Source organism: Cygnus atratus, chromosome 1, assembly GCF_013377495.2.
Source record: "Cygnus atratus isolate AKBS03 ecotype Queensland, Australia chromosome 1, CAtr_DNAZoo_HiC_assembly, whole genome shotgun sequence".
Lineage (NCBI taxonomy): Eukaryota > Metazoa > Chordata > Aves > Anseriformes > Anatidae > Cygnus > Cygnus atratus.
This window is the reverse complement of record NC_066362.1, coordinates 9,221,047-9,236,013: the sequence shown is the minus strand read 5'-3', so window position 1 is coordinate 9,236,013 and position 14,967 is coordinate 9,221,047. Positions and strand designations below refer to the sequence as shown.

The following is a 14,967-nucleotide window of genomic DNA, read 5'->3' as shown; positions in this document are numbered from 1 at the left end:
ACGCTCACAGTCAATTATTCATGTTTTTTTTTTTTTTAAAGCTTTTAGGAATTACATATAGAATAAAACATGATCTTCACATAAAATGCCAGGCTATTCATTTGGGAGCCTCAGATAATGCAATATAAATGGCCATAAGTCTGGATTACAACCATGGTGTTCAATACTGTTTGTTAAAAGAAAAGTAAAAGGCAAACTATTCAAAACAAACAAACAAAAAAAGAATATGGATGACAAAAAAAGGATGAAGGAGACATTATATGTGTCATTTAAAAATACAGTTTGCAACCACACTTTTAAATTCAGAATTTTCTTAAAATGTAATAAAATCCAAACAGAAATCAAACATCTTAAGTCTATAAAATAAGGCTGAAAATTTTATGAGAACATTCTCTCTCAAAAGGATTCCTGCTACTTCCTGTTTCTATTCTCAGTTTAAAATGTGCAGAGACATGTGAAAATTAAAATTTACTAGGTTGAAAAACATTAACCAAACTTCTCAGATCTCCCAAAAGGACCAGTTCAAGTTCAGTTCAAGTTTTGGGCAAAGATTTCTATATTAATCAAACCAGTATTTTAATCCATAAAATTAAAGGCTAGATGTTCTTATTCTCACAGCACAGTATTTTCTCTGGTTTGGTTTAAATGTCAGCAAAACCAAACTATTTTTAATAGACTGAAAAGTTTGACTTTTTGAGCTGTTGTTCTTTGGAGTCATATATTATTATCAGCATTTAGGCAGAAACTTTAGTTCTTTTTACTGTGGTAGGAACAATGACTGCTGAAGTTGGAGTTCAGGTGCAGAACCAACTTCATTGTGATTTTGATCGAAGTTTCTTCAGTGACCCTCCTGTATTTAATAAGAAGATCAAAAAATTGTTTAAGCCTTTTGTTTATTCTTAAATCTAAAGTCTAAGTTGCAAGTCTGTTCTTTAAGTTTGTTACCACCATTCAGTTCCATGTTACCAATAGTAATTCTTTATTTAATATAATAATATGTATATTTTTATAATTTCAATTAGTATTGTAAAGGCATCTGAATGCCTAAGTATGTAAGATACAATTCTTGCCATTCTGCCATTCTGCAGAACTGTTTTCTGCAGTAGAAACACCTTTTTTTACTTTAATTATTCCAGATGTTTTGCACATTAAACTACGAATCCCTCAGAGAATTCAAATAAATAGCTAGTTTCCTTTATAGCTGCTCTAAAGAGAATAGAAAAGAAAATACCCAGTTTTCTTTTTATCCTTTTTCCTTAGAGAATACAAATGAATGTTCCCTCTGAACAGAAAACACAAGGTATTTATTGCTATCATCTTAGGAAGCTAATAGTCAAACGGGCAAAAGGTCAGGAACACCAAGAAAAAAAAAATCCCCCTGTATTGGAGCAATATATCTCTCATAAAAGGGATATATTGGACTTTAAAATGTGCCATCGAAATACTTAAATATAACAAATCAAAATTCCATGCCATTGTTTACCTTCTTAGCATTTTGTCTCACTAAAGTAAATTAAAAGATAAAATGTTTCATTTAGACACCAAAAAAGAATACTCCAGAACATCTCTGAATTATTGGTTTACTTTTAATTTGTCTCCAGCTTCTACAGGAAAATTATACTTTCCTTCAAGAATGCCCAGCTTTTATGAATCTATTCCTCTTTTATTTATACTTAATCTATTTTGGTTTATGAGCAGCAGAAGTAGGGTGCCTAAAAGTGCTGGGCTAAAGAAGAGAAATCCTACATTTGGACTGATGAACAGCTTCTTTTTATGAAATGCAGAATAATGAGGCCATTTTGTGTAAACTGACATAGTAGTTATGTTTGTTTTTTTGTTTGTTTGTTTGTTTGTTTTTAGCAGCAAATATGAAGTATGTCTTGTTTGGAAAATAACTGGATTATTCACTTGAAATTTATTTCTCATAGTGGGGGGGGGGGGGAAGATAAATAAATAATGACAGCTTATAGGTTCATTATAAATTTCTCTTTCAAGAATCAGCAAATATTTGTCTGTTCAGCAATAGTAGTGTTCCTGATATCCAAACACTTACCACATAATTCATATAGTACCCAACATAGTCTGGATAATAACAATTGTACAACATTAAAAGTATATGTTTATATTATATAAAACATGACTAAAGGTACCTTTTGATATTCCTTGATGTTAACCAGGTTGAAGGAAAATATGTGGTCCTTTGCTCCAACATATAACCGACTCCTTTCTTCATCCAAGAGGAAAGTATGGTAACTGGAGCTATTAGCTAGTCCATTGAAATTGATTATATTGTTGGATTCCAACATTTCTGCAAGATAAAGGTAATACTTTCTATGCTAATATGGTCAAATAAATTACAGACATGTTTTGACTTGTATGGATTTTATTTCTGGAATTTATACTTATTGAGCAAAACACAGTGAAAGTGCTACGTACCTGGGCCTGTGAGTGTTGTTATTTCAAGTGCCCACACCCAAACTGCTAGTGAGATTCACCTCTACACAAACAAAGATCATCAGCAAAGTAAATTAAACTCCTGTATGAGGTTTTAGGTGGTGAAATTCCATCCATATAACTTGTCAACTGTTGGACTAAGTTCAGTTTCGTTCAAAAAAATGAGACTTAGAGCCACGAAGCTGAAGATGACCAGCTGATAAAAAACACATCTAACCACAAAATCTCATACTTCTAGCATACAAAACTACTCTACACATCCATAAATTGTGAGAAAAACGTAAGAAAGACTAGCTAATGACATAAAAAGACACAAGTAATCCATTCTTACATGCACTGCAGTCATTCCAGCTTACTGACACTGGCGGCATGTAGTTCCCTTACTTGGAACTGTGTACTTATCTATCACAGGAATAAAACTAGAGAAGTTAATGTTGCTTCTGTTTAAACTCAAGAATAATTGTCTAGTCCTCGTACTCCTCACAGTTATCGCACTTGCCAAGGACAGAATTTTTTTCAGTGCAAGGATCCACACAGTCTTCTCAACTATACACAAATATTAACAAAGACAAATGTATTTACCTGAAACTGCTTAAAAATAGTTTTCCATAAAATAATGCAGACATTGGAAGTATAAACTTTCACAAAAACACTATTTCTTCATTCCTGTCCACCCAAATTCATGTTGGGACCAAAGCCAACACTATCATTTCAAGGCATGTCTGTGCTAGCAAATTTCTGATAAGAAACTTTCCCTGTGATGACAAAACCTATGTGGTTCAAGCCATGACCTTGTGATACACAGAAGCAAGCACAGTTTTAGGAGCAGAAACAGTTCCATAGATGCCAGTATAACTCCTCACACAGCACCCATGCAGACAGATGAGAAAGGGGAGTGGACAAGTTGGGATCCAAGACCTTGGACCACACTCCACATACCCACATCTTCAGGCTGCTAAAATTTGTTAGCTCTACCAAGCCAAGGATGCATGTTTTTCCTCTTAAAACAGCTTCCAAATGTTTAGGTTCTGCCTAACAGTGCAGCTTACCTGCTATGACTTTTTGGTTTTCAATAAGATCACTCACATTTTCCACCACTGATCCAATTGATTAGTGAGTGTAAGATAACAACTCCTATATATATATATAAAAATCAAGTGAAAGTTGCTGTTAATTTCTTTTTCCATTTACATTTCTGTTTCCCTTTCCCTTTCCCTTTCCTTTTCCCTTTCCCTTTCCTTTTTTCCCCTTTCCCTTTCCCTTTCCCTTTCCCGTTCCCGTTCCTTTTCCTTTTCCTTTTCCTTTTCCTTTTCCTTTTCCTTTTCCTTTTCCTTTTCCTTTTCCTTTTCCTTTTCCTTTCTTTCTCTTTTTTATTATTTTACTTTTTTTTTTTTTTGCTATTGGTGTTGCTTTTTACCTCAACTTCCTTCTTTTTTTTCCCCATCTTTTACTTCAGTCAGAACAAGGAAGGTGTTGGGTGAAGATTCTTGAGGCCTACATAATAGTGGTACTTATAATTTCAGAGAATCTCAACACCTCCATCTTAGTAGTTCCAGAGATGTTAAACCTATTTTTCACATTAATTTATACCAGGTAGATTTGGAAGCAGATGTTCTATAATGACAGATATTCTATAATGGAGAGAATTAGTAGGCAACATATTCAAGGAAGAGAAAGATAACCCGAAGAAGATTCATTCTTCAGCCCAGTGTTGCCCCAATATTCTTTTCAGTTATTTGGAAAAAACTCTCCCTACCAACCAAGAGTTTACTCACATAGAAAGAGAGCAAAGAGATCATGCACTATATTTTGTTTCTCATTCTATTTTTTTTTTTCCTGGCTAAATATAACTATACATTTTTATTGCAAAATACTTTTTAAAACTCGTACTGCTCAAGACAAGTTCTTTCTTTTTTTTTCTTTCTTTTTTTTTTTTTAATGTAACAAGAAAAAATCAAATCACCCCAAGCAGTCTTGTCAAAATAATTCTTCTGGCTTCCTGCCAAATTTCAGAATTTGACTGTATTGTCCTCCAGTTCACTTATTTGCATTTTGTTAGAGACTTTACTAATTCTCTTTACGTTGTAATGACTGATTCAAATGTTGAATGTCGACTTACTGAATAGTGAGCGATGCAGGTGATTGATTGCTTAACTTGTCTTAGAACACTCTTGGCTAGAAATGCTTTGCTGTCATCTGTATCTGATCATTTTTCTTATAACTGTCAAAAAGCTTTGTAATTTTCTTCATCTCTCTTGGTTTGAACTCACATAGGTATGATTCTGCCCTTTGTAGCTGTGGATAAAGACAAGTGTCTGCTGAAGTCAGCATTATACAAATGTGAATCTGACATAAATGGAAAGAATATCAGTTAGGCAGATAGCTGCTTAGTTTAAAACAAGCCCAACATGATTTTGCTATTGTAAAGTTCTAAATATTCACATCTACAGATGGCAACTGAAGTTTTATTTTCTTTCTAATATTCATGAAAAATTGCAGATTATAACATTGAAATCAAAAGTTTATTGTGTCCAAGAGTACTTCGCTGTTCGTAAGCCCCCACAGTGTAACTTAAAAGGACCAGGTGTAGCCATATAGAGAAATAATATTATTATTTTTATATACATTTTCTGTGGTTCTTTGGAATATGTAACAGTTTCAAACTAAAAAAATAAAAATAAAAATAAATCCTAATCTCTAAGATTAGGGCTTTTCTCTTGGATTTTAATCCAGTATTTGTTATACTGACCCATTATTCATTTTTGTGGGAGGTGAATAGATTTCTAGTGTTTCTTTCAAAAATTAAAATAAAAATTAGGCCTCGGCATATTCCAAGCAGTATAGTTCAACTAATGCGAAATCATGTTTCTCCTTATCAGGAATCAGATCAGGGATATAGGTTGAGGGAAAAATGACATTTGGATACTGATGATTCTCATTCACTGCTAATTTAATTAGGATAGAGTTACAACAAAACTAAGAGGTGAAAACCTTAATAATCTCTGTAGTTTCTCTACTGTTTATTCTAAAGTACATTTCTCCAGTGATGAATATAGCTTTAGATGACATTCTGGAAAGGGCTGTTGAAGAGCAAAGCAATGACATTTGCACAATCAATACAAATTAAGTATTCCACTTCCTCAAATTAATTAGTTTCAAAGTGTTTACCATCCAGTGTCTTTTCAGTATCCAGTCAGTGACTATCGCTGGGAAAATGACACAAACAGCAGTGACAGGGCACATTCCCAGAAGGGCACTGACATCCATCAATTCTGTTGAGTGTCAATCAGTCATGCTGGCAAGGTACATGGCTGATCAGTACTAAAATAAACCAAGATTTAGAACAAAGATTGCATTGCAGTGACAAGAGAAAAACGATGAATGCCTTCAATAAGTCAATGAAATTAATACTGTCTATTATGCATACACTAATTCTTTTCCATTTTTCTTGTTGTTCATGTTAATGGTTGGTATATCCATGACCTTTGCAGACATATAATATTTGTCTGTATTGAAAGACTTTTTTTTTTTTTTTTTACTTCCTTTATGCTTTCTCCAGTTGATTTTACTACAAAGAGGTTAACGTCACTCCACAACTTGTCGCAGCCAAGAACCATTTCTTCAATAAATGTTCAGAGAGCATTTTCTTATTTCCTTTTGACACATCTTCAGCTATCATCCTTCTTGTTGCTTTGAGATTTTTCCTATAAAGCTGATCTCTGCACATTATGACTACAATATGATCTATAAAATGCTTTATGAGGCAAATTTACAGTGGGTCATGTTTTTTTGGAGGTAATAAAGACTTCATTGCTTTTGTTATTGGTGCTTGCTTCCCACATTTATTTTGAGTGTTGCAAGTGACCAAAACTAATCATTTGAAATGCACCATATGTTAAAAAGAACCATCATATTATAATGGATTTTCACTGAAACCAACTGTAGTGTGAGTTTGTGGGGCAGATTCTGATACTGACCACTTCATTTTAGCCACCTTAAATTCACTGCCCTGACTTGTTTTTATTCTCTGTTCTCAGCCAGTGTCCAAGCTTTCTGGTATTTGACCTTCTTTCAGTATGTCTTTCTGTAGTCTCTATATGGTCTTTCTTCTATTAACTGATGTTTCTGTTGATCTGGTCTGACTTGTGTCAGAAAATTCACTTTGCCAGACCAAGCTGGCAAATTTACAGAAGAAAACCAATCCCAAAAACTCTTGCCTTTCTTTTGGCACACGATTATTTAATTTGCTAATGGAATTGCAATTTAATAGTATGTATACACACAGAAGGTCTAATTCCTGAAGTGAAATCAATGGAAATATGCGTGCACAAGGAATGTAGATTTGGTTTATTTTTTATGACACATTTTCATTAAAGAATAAGCCAGAAAACCACAGCTATAGCTAAGATGAATACAGTTAGGCAGATCCTGAGGTTTGCTTTATCCGTGGCTGGTATTCCATTATAAACCTTGCTTTATGTCTGTGTTACTTCAGCAGAGCTTGTCAAAAAGAGAACACAACAAAAGAAAACCACTTTTTTTTTTTTTTTTTTTTTTTTTTTTACTTTACTACCAGGCACACTATCTTTCTAGTGTGCAGGAGTTTGTCTGTGTTAGAAATTAGAAAATTTGCGAGCTTTGGTTCGTGATCCTGTTACAGTCTTCACAACAACATGCCAGACAAGATTATTTTTGTTGATAAGTATCAAAGCAGTCATATCAATTTCTAGAAAAACACTGGTTTCTTTACTAGGATTCAGATCTGCCCCTGTCCTATTACTGGTGACTCTGCAGTGACTGGATTACGTAGTCAGTTCTGCTCGTCATAACACGCTTGTGAAAGAATTGAGTGGGTTGCTGGTTGCATAAAATTCTCGACCTTCATTCCTTTGCCTGTAACGATAAGATCTCATTGTATATCTCCTAGCAATAGATAAAAGATGAGTCAATGCATATTATGCCATCAAACAGGGATCTTGCTGGATTGTGAGCAATGCCTCCCACAATGTCATGCTAGAACATTTCCTTCTTCTCTCGCCAGGCTTTTACTTTAGCTACTGAGTATCAGGTGGCCACATGTTTGCACATGCATTTGTTGCTTACACAGATGTATATTGTGCCTGTTTGGTATATCTGCTTGTATATCTGTCTCAATAGTCCCAGATATAAATTAGTCATTACCCTCTGATTATTTGCTGAATACTAAAATGCCAATTCTTCCATTAAAGGAAAAAGTGGATAGTTATCTTCTATAGCCTCCACATTTATTGCTCTGGGTGTTGATGGCGAAGTCTGCCCATGACAAACAGTTAAGGAAAAAGCAGGAATTGGAAGGAAATTATGATTGATAGCTTCCTGAAAGGCATCAGCCAGCAGAGCATATCTGGCAAAACTAGGGATATAACTATAAAAAGGCACCAGATTTGTTGTATATCATTTCTCCATCCCAATTCAACAACAAATACAATGCATACAGACTGATGTTTCACTGAGGTATTATAAATGTTGGCAAGAACTGATTGGGTACTTGTTAGTATCTGAAGTCAGTTGAGCTGGTCCCCATCCCAAGTCTAATGCTGAGTAACACAACCAATGACCTGATAATATATATATACACACATATATATATATATACACACACACATATATGCATATGTGTGTGTATATATATATGTATATACATATATACACATGCATATTATTTTTGTCAGGGTTTGGTTACTTTATATCTCAGTTATTTTCTTTCACTTACACCTCAGACGTCACTGGGACCTTAGGATTTAGCCCTTAGTAAGGAAACCTTTGGTTTGCTATATATTTTAGTTTAACTCACTTATTTGCTATCAGCAAATGATAAAACAAAGAACAATGACAAAAAAAAAAACAACACAAAACCTCAAAAAATTACACTTTTACATAATTTTAGAATATTGGAAAGTGATTGTTTTTATTTGATATGAAACAAAATACAGGTTTATAAAGTGTATAAGTTCACATGGTGCTCACATACTGTGCTCACCACTAAGGTAGTTTATCCATTTTTAGTAATGTAAAAAGAAAACTTTTGCAATCAGCACTTTTATTTATTTATTTATTTTTTTGGTGCAGTATAAGCCAGATAAACTTGAAACTACACAGCATTTGTTGTTGATGGCAATTCTGTGTTATTGTAATTTGAATGAGATAAATGACTGGGAGAAAAGGGAGGGTTATCTTATCAGTAATCAAAATACAATTGGAAGAGAGCCTCTCACAGCTGTTCAATCAATCCCAGCTTTCATCCTCCTCATCTACCTTATCATAACAGTTGCCAATCACCTGGATTCACTGAACTCTACTGGATGAAGGGGAAAAAAAAAAAAAGGAAAAGAAAAGAAAACAGAACTTTTATTTTTTTCTGTAAAACATTTGTTTTGGAAGGAGTATGTAGTTAGAAACATAGTTCGTGGAACAATATTTTCATTACAATTTATCAATTAGAAGTAGTGAAGACAAGATATACAGTTTTTTGTGCACTGGTGATGTAAGCCAAGCATTTTAAATGAAACACTCCTGCCTACCTTCCACTGGAGAGAAGAGAAAAAAAAAAAAAAAAAAAAACTGAGGGCCACGAGTATAGTTTGATCAAAACCAGATACTTGGAAGGAGGAATGTTGCACCAATGTTTTGTTTCAGTTGCGCCAGCATAAGCATGGACTCCTTTGACTTCAAAATACTGATGCATATGGTTTTTATACTGTAAAACTGAGAGTAGATTTTAGCTCATTAATGTCAGCGCTATTTAGCTACAAGACAGCCCTTAAAGTGTTCTTGATTTGAATAATTGGATGAGTCATGTGATATTTTAAAGACATAAAACATTTAGATTTCAAAAGCCAACCTGTTTTCCCTTTATTATTTGCATTATTTGTCTTTTTTTGTCTCTGAAAGTGAATCCAGGTTATCCCTACTGTTCAGTCATTTTCTTATAAAACATGAGAATTATTAACCTCTGAGCTAAACAAGGGCTTGTAAAGATCAATATCATATGTTCTTGAAGCTATTATAATATCTCATATTATGTATTTGATTTTGAGCAAGGTTTTAGTATATATGTAACTGTGAACTTCACAGTAGCTCAATACTGATCTAATGAGAATGGTTTCCAAACATTTCTTATCCATGGATAAGGAATTCTTTATGGATAAGGAATTGGCTAGATGGCCACATTCAGAGAGTTGCAGTCAATATCCAGGTGGAGATCAGTGGCAAGTGCTGTCCATCAGTGTCCCATATTGGGACCGGCGTTGTTTAGTATCTTCACTAATGACAGAGACAGTGGAAAAGAGTGCACCCTCAGCAGACTGTGAATGACACCAAGCTGAGTGGTGCAGCTGACACTATAGAAGGGATGCCATCTAGAAGAACCATGACAGGCTTGAGAGGTGGACCCATGTGAACCTCATGAATTTCAACAGGGTCCTGCATCTGGGTCAGGGCAATCCCATACAGCAGAGCAGACTGAGGGATGAGTGGACTGAGAGCAGCCCTGCAGAGAAGGATTTCGGTGTACTGGTGGATGAAAAATTGGACATGAGCCAGCAATGTGTGCTTGCAGCCTACAAATACAAGTGTATCCTGGGCAGCATTAAAAGCAGCATGGTCAGAAGGTTGAGGGAGGTGATTCTCCCTCTCTACTCCACCCTCATGAGACCCCACCTGGAGCACTGTGTTAAGCCTAAGAAGGACATGGACCTGTTTGAGAAAGTCCAGAGGAAAGCCATGAAGATGATCAGAGGGCTGGAGCACCTCTCCTACAAAAACTGAGAGAGCTGGGGATGTTCAGCCTGCAGAAAACTCCAGGGAAATCTTACTGCAACCTGAAGGGGTCTAGTAAGGAAGATGAAGAGGGACTTTTTACTATGGCATGTAGTGATAGGACTGATGTGATGTAGTGATAGGTAATGGTTTTAAACTAAAAGAGGATAGATTTAGATTAGATATTCAGAAGATATTCACTGATGTGAGGGTGGTGAGGTAGTTGAACATTTTGCCCAGAGAAGCTGTGGATGCCCTATTTCTGGAAGCATTCAAGGCTATGTTGGATGGGGCTTCGGGCCGTCCCCATGGCAAGGGGGTTGGGTAGATGGTCTTTAAAGGTCCCTTCCAACCCAAACCTTTCCATGATTCTATGATTCTATGATTCTATGATTCTATGATTCTTTTCTAGCTCAAATAGTAGAAGCACTATAGGCCCACTAATTCATTACTGTACCTTGAGTAATACGCCTTGAATGAGCCTGGCTAGTTTAATGGGGCACTGATGACTGTAAATTGTTCTATCTTCTGAGCTAGTACAGGTAAACAGCCAGTTAAATCCCATTCATTAAGTATCTCGGTTATCAGATCTGGTTAATAGTTCATGAATTCTCAGCCATTTCTATGATACTGTTGGAAATTTAGGCTTCAACGTGCAGAACATTATCAGGAAGTGAAATTGTGGGTAGTTGTTACTTCAAGGACTAGCTTATCTATAAACAATTCCATTCTTGTCACATTAAACATCATATCACATAGGCATGAACACCTTTTCAATGACTAACAGTACAGATAGAGAGTTGTTTTCCCAGGGCAAAAGTGTATTTCATTTAGCCACGTGGGAACAAGATAAGAAGACTGTCATGTCCTAGCCTCTCCATAGCCTACCCACAAGTTGGGTCCAACCACAGTATAGAGCAAGAAAGGAACAGTTGCCCTATAGGAACACCTATTTGCTCAAAATATTGACCATGCTTCAATAAGACACATCTGAGGTAGTTTTAAATTCACTTGCGTACCTGTAGTGTAACAACAGGTACACTAACAGTGTAACTAACAACACTGGCTAAGAGTTATATTAGTAAATATTAATTGATTTTGTTCCTCATTTAATCATGCCATGTTGAATGACTAGGGTGTTATGCCAGGCTAAACAGGCAAGCAAGTTACTCTGAAGTCAGCTCAGCGGGTATGTTATGACTATGTATTATTATAATCATAATGATGAACGAAAGTCAGATAAACTCAATGCAAAAGCAAAATGTCTACACACTGATTTTTGCACGGGTAACATTTGGGAAGTCTAAGGTTTATTTACATATTTTTAAAGACAGTTACTGCTCCTTAGAATTAAATTCTTTACACCATAATTTCTGTAAACAAAACAAAACAAAGTAAAACTACAACAACAACAGAAAAACTTCTCAGTTGAAAATAAAACTAACTCAGTAATGTCAAAACCTATCAAGTTTGGTCAAGCAACAAATTATTTAAAATACCATGATGTTTGAGAAAAGTTCTCTTAGTGAGGTCTGTTTTTTTTTTTTTATTTTATTTTTTATTCATCTCTTAAAAAGTCTTTTATTCTAGATTCCTGATAATTTAACCTGAAAGTCAAAAGTCTTGTCAGTGTCTTTACATGTCACACGTCATTGGCTATTAAAAATTAAGAGTAACAAATTTGTCAGCAAGTGTATTGGAGTTGAAGGTGTTATAATAAAATCCTTCCTCTGCAAATATCTTCCTTTCTTAGGGCTGAGAGTATGAAAGTTCTTCATAACCATCAAATAAATATTGGTTTCAGGTACCAAATTTATATATTTCAAAAACAATTGAGCTCATTTAAAAGAATTAATAAATATGAGGTATTAAGTTTGTTAAGGATATCAGGGGAAATCCTGTGGTTTTATTTTCAAATATGACTTCAGTATTTGACAACAAAGTTAACACTGACTCTTGGAGAGACTTGTGGAGTAGGTCCAATCCAACAGAGATTCAGTCTGAAATTAAAGTCCTTTTTCAATGTTTCAAAATTATTATTATTATTATTATTATTATTTTAATTATTGAACTGATAATAAAAAACTGCATGAATTATTTACCAATGTGAATTAGTTAACATGTACAATAGGGTTAGGAAACTTCCTTGGAAATTCAGTTGCATATGCAAAACTGCAAAATAGAATAAGAGTACATGAGTTTTCAGAACTTCAGGGATAGATTTATGATGGAAAGTACAGTTGACCTGCTTCAGAAAAAAAGGTCTCTTTATTCTTGAAAATCATGTAAGAAACATGTTCTTGTGTTTATCTGTCTAACAACTCTTCAAAGTCCTGTGATTAAAAAAATGCAAATAGACTTTGGGGTAGTTCTACTTGTAGGTAAATCATTATATTCTATATAGCAGCTGGCTTAGATGGACTGTGTCCAGCTTTTCTTATATGGGTACAAATCAGTGACCTCATATTTTCAGTTTCAGACATAGCTATCAACACTCCTTCTGTTAAAATTGGTTTTTGCAGAATGGGATCCACTCTTCACTTTGATCACATTACCAGCACTTTGAGGAATTGTCTTTTCACATTATTAGAATAGATGAGTAAAATTCATGCTTGGATTTACATCTTTCCCTCTTCTGATAGCTCTTATTTCTTCTAATCCGCAGGGAAGGATTTGGATGAATTTCAGCAAGAGGCTGAAAGCACTGACTGCAGTTAAACAGTCTCTGTAGCTCACATACAGACTGCCACAACTCTACTAATGCACTTTAATCATAGCACATAAAAGGAGGGACTTCTACCACTGACACTCCTTGCTCAGAATTCTATGCCAAAAAAGAATAAGTGATGATACCCAATTTTTTTCATGTTTAATGCTACTCTATCAATCAAAGTTTTAAATTTCTTTCAGGTTACACCAACCAAACTAGTTCCACTTTCAGCAGTTTTGTAATTATTGCACTCTCAAAGGAGGAAATAGAAGTTTCTAAGTCACAGCTAAATTCAACGTGAAATATATATATATATAATTTTTACATTATTTTTCTGGATTATGTCCATAGTACAAAGGGGCTGGGAAGAGTGTGTTTCTACTGAAAATTTTGTGACATGCAAACAACTTTGAACTGTAATTCTGATAACACAAGTAAATTATATTGTAAAGTGCTTTCCCTAGTTTAAAAGCCTCCCCCAAAATGTCTTAATCCACTTCACACAACACACAGTTAAGCTATGCAAATGCTTGACATGGGCTGATGTAGATGTTAGGATTTGTTCATAGTTTCAAGGGCCAAGGCTTTATATAAGATCGAGAAAAATAAATCCTTAAAAGGCTATTTAATTTAGACACAGCTCCTAGCTAACAGAGTTCCTGCAATTCAAGTTCTAAGAGGTTTAGTGAGTATTTGGGGGAACTAACACTACATGATTGACCTAACATTACTTTTTCTTCCCATGGAAACCCTTATTATGGGTTTGCTATGACTGTGGTTGAAGAAGTCATACATCCCACCTCATCATGTGTGCATACAAGTACAGTCTTGAGGAGAGGCAACTGCAAGATGTGAAATATAATTAGACGAAATAACTGTTGCCACTCCTTTCTCATCTGAGCTGTGCAGTGTGGCTGCTTCTGGGGCCTCCTTAGCCCTTCTTCCTTCCTCCTCTGCCTCCCCTCAGAGCCTTTGGAGCCATCTCAGGTAAGTTGAAATATTTGCAAACAGCATTGTTTCATGCTGACTGAATCCATCTTCTGCAACTGCATTTCAACCTCTAATTTCTTCTAAATACTTTTTGTTTTGAAATAACTTGTACATATTTGATCTTTTAAATGAACACCAGAAAGAATCATTAGCAATTTCTGGTAGAGACAGAAGAGGAAAAGTGAGTGGATTATCAGCATCCACATAGCACCTGCTGCCTGGATGGTCTTAATGCATGACAAGATTTGGATACAACTTCATGGTGCTTGACCTCAGAGCACAAGTTAATTTTCCTAAAGACATGTCAGTGTAAATATAATAGGATTTGCTTGAACACCAAATCACCTGGTGCATCAGGGTCTATTTAGGGCACTTTTAGAAAGTAGTTCAAAGATAATTGAATGTAATTTAGGATGTTTTTACTCCAAACACACTTGGCCAGTCCCAGCTGAACCACCTCTTAGTGGATTCCTGCTGGATGTTATCAGCAGAAATGGCTGAACTGCAGTGTCTCCAGCTCCTCTGACATTCTGCAGCAAGCATCAGCAGGAAGGAAGTGACATGCACACAAATGACCATTGAAAAAGTGAAAATACCATTCCCAAACTAACAAAAACAAGTGATAAAGTGATATTTTGTTCAAATAAATTAATTGGGCAAGAAAAGCTGGCACCAAGCTTCAAATTTGCCTGTTCCCAGTTAATTTTTTGGATTCTTTTCCTCTTTGTTTACACTAGCACAATGGAAGTCTAGTCCACATCACTGATCCTAGGTGACTTGTCTATCTAAATAAATGACAGCTTATTCATTGTACCAACACAATAGCATCATTATCCTCAGCGTTATCATCAGGAATAAAGTTCAGTGGAATTTTGTATCAGAGAAGAGAAATAATGCATGTTTCTGACGCTCCAGTGGAATATCAATGAAAATCAGTGTATCATTTTTTTTGCTCAAGCCATGAAAACTACACTTTTCTTACCTAGGCAGAGATCAGAGATCATATTCATGCCATT

The 14,967-nt window shown here is 35.1% G+C and overlaps 1 protein-coding gene across 6 annotated transcripts in view; it reads right to left on the bottom strand.

Moving 5' to 3' along the window:
• Positions 1–14,967, bottom strand: part of SEMA3A (semaphorin 3A) — a 328,521-nt gene that overhangs the window by 116,179 nt on the left and 197,375 nt on the right. For all 6 annotated transcript variants that reach the window (XM_050713415.1, XM_035549396.2, XM_035549395.2 and 3 more), the window contains one exon: positions 2,151–2,308. In XM_050713415.1, coding sequence (XP_050569372.1) covers positions 2,151–2,308 — 158 coding nt within the window. The remainder of the gene's footprint in view (positions 1–2,150; positions 2,309–14,967) is intronic.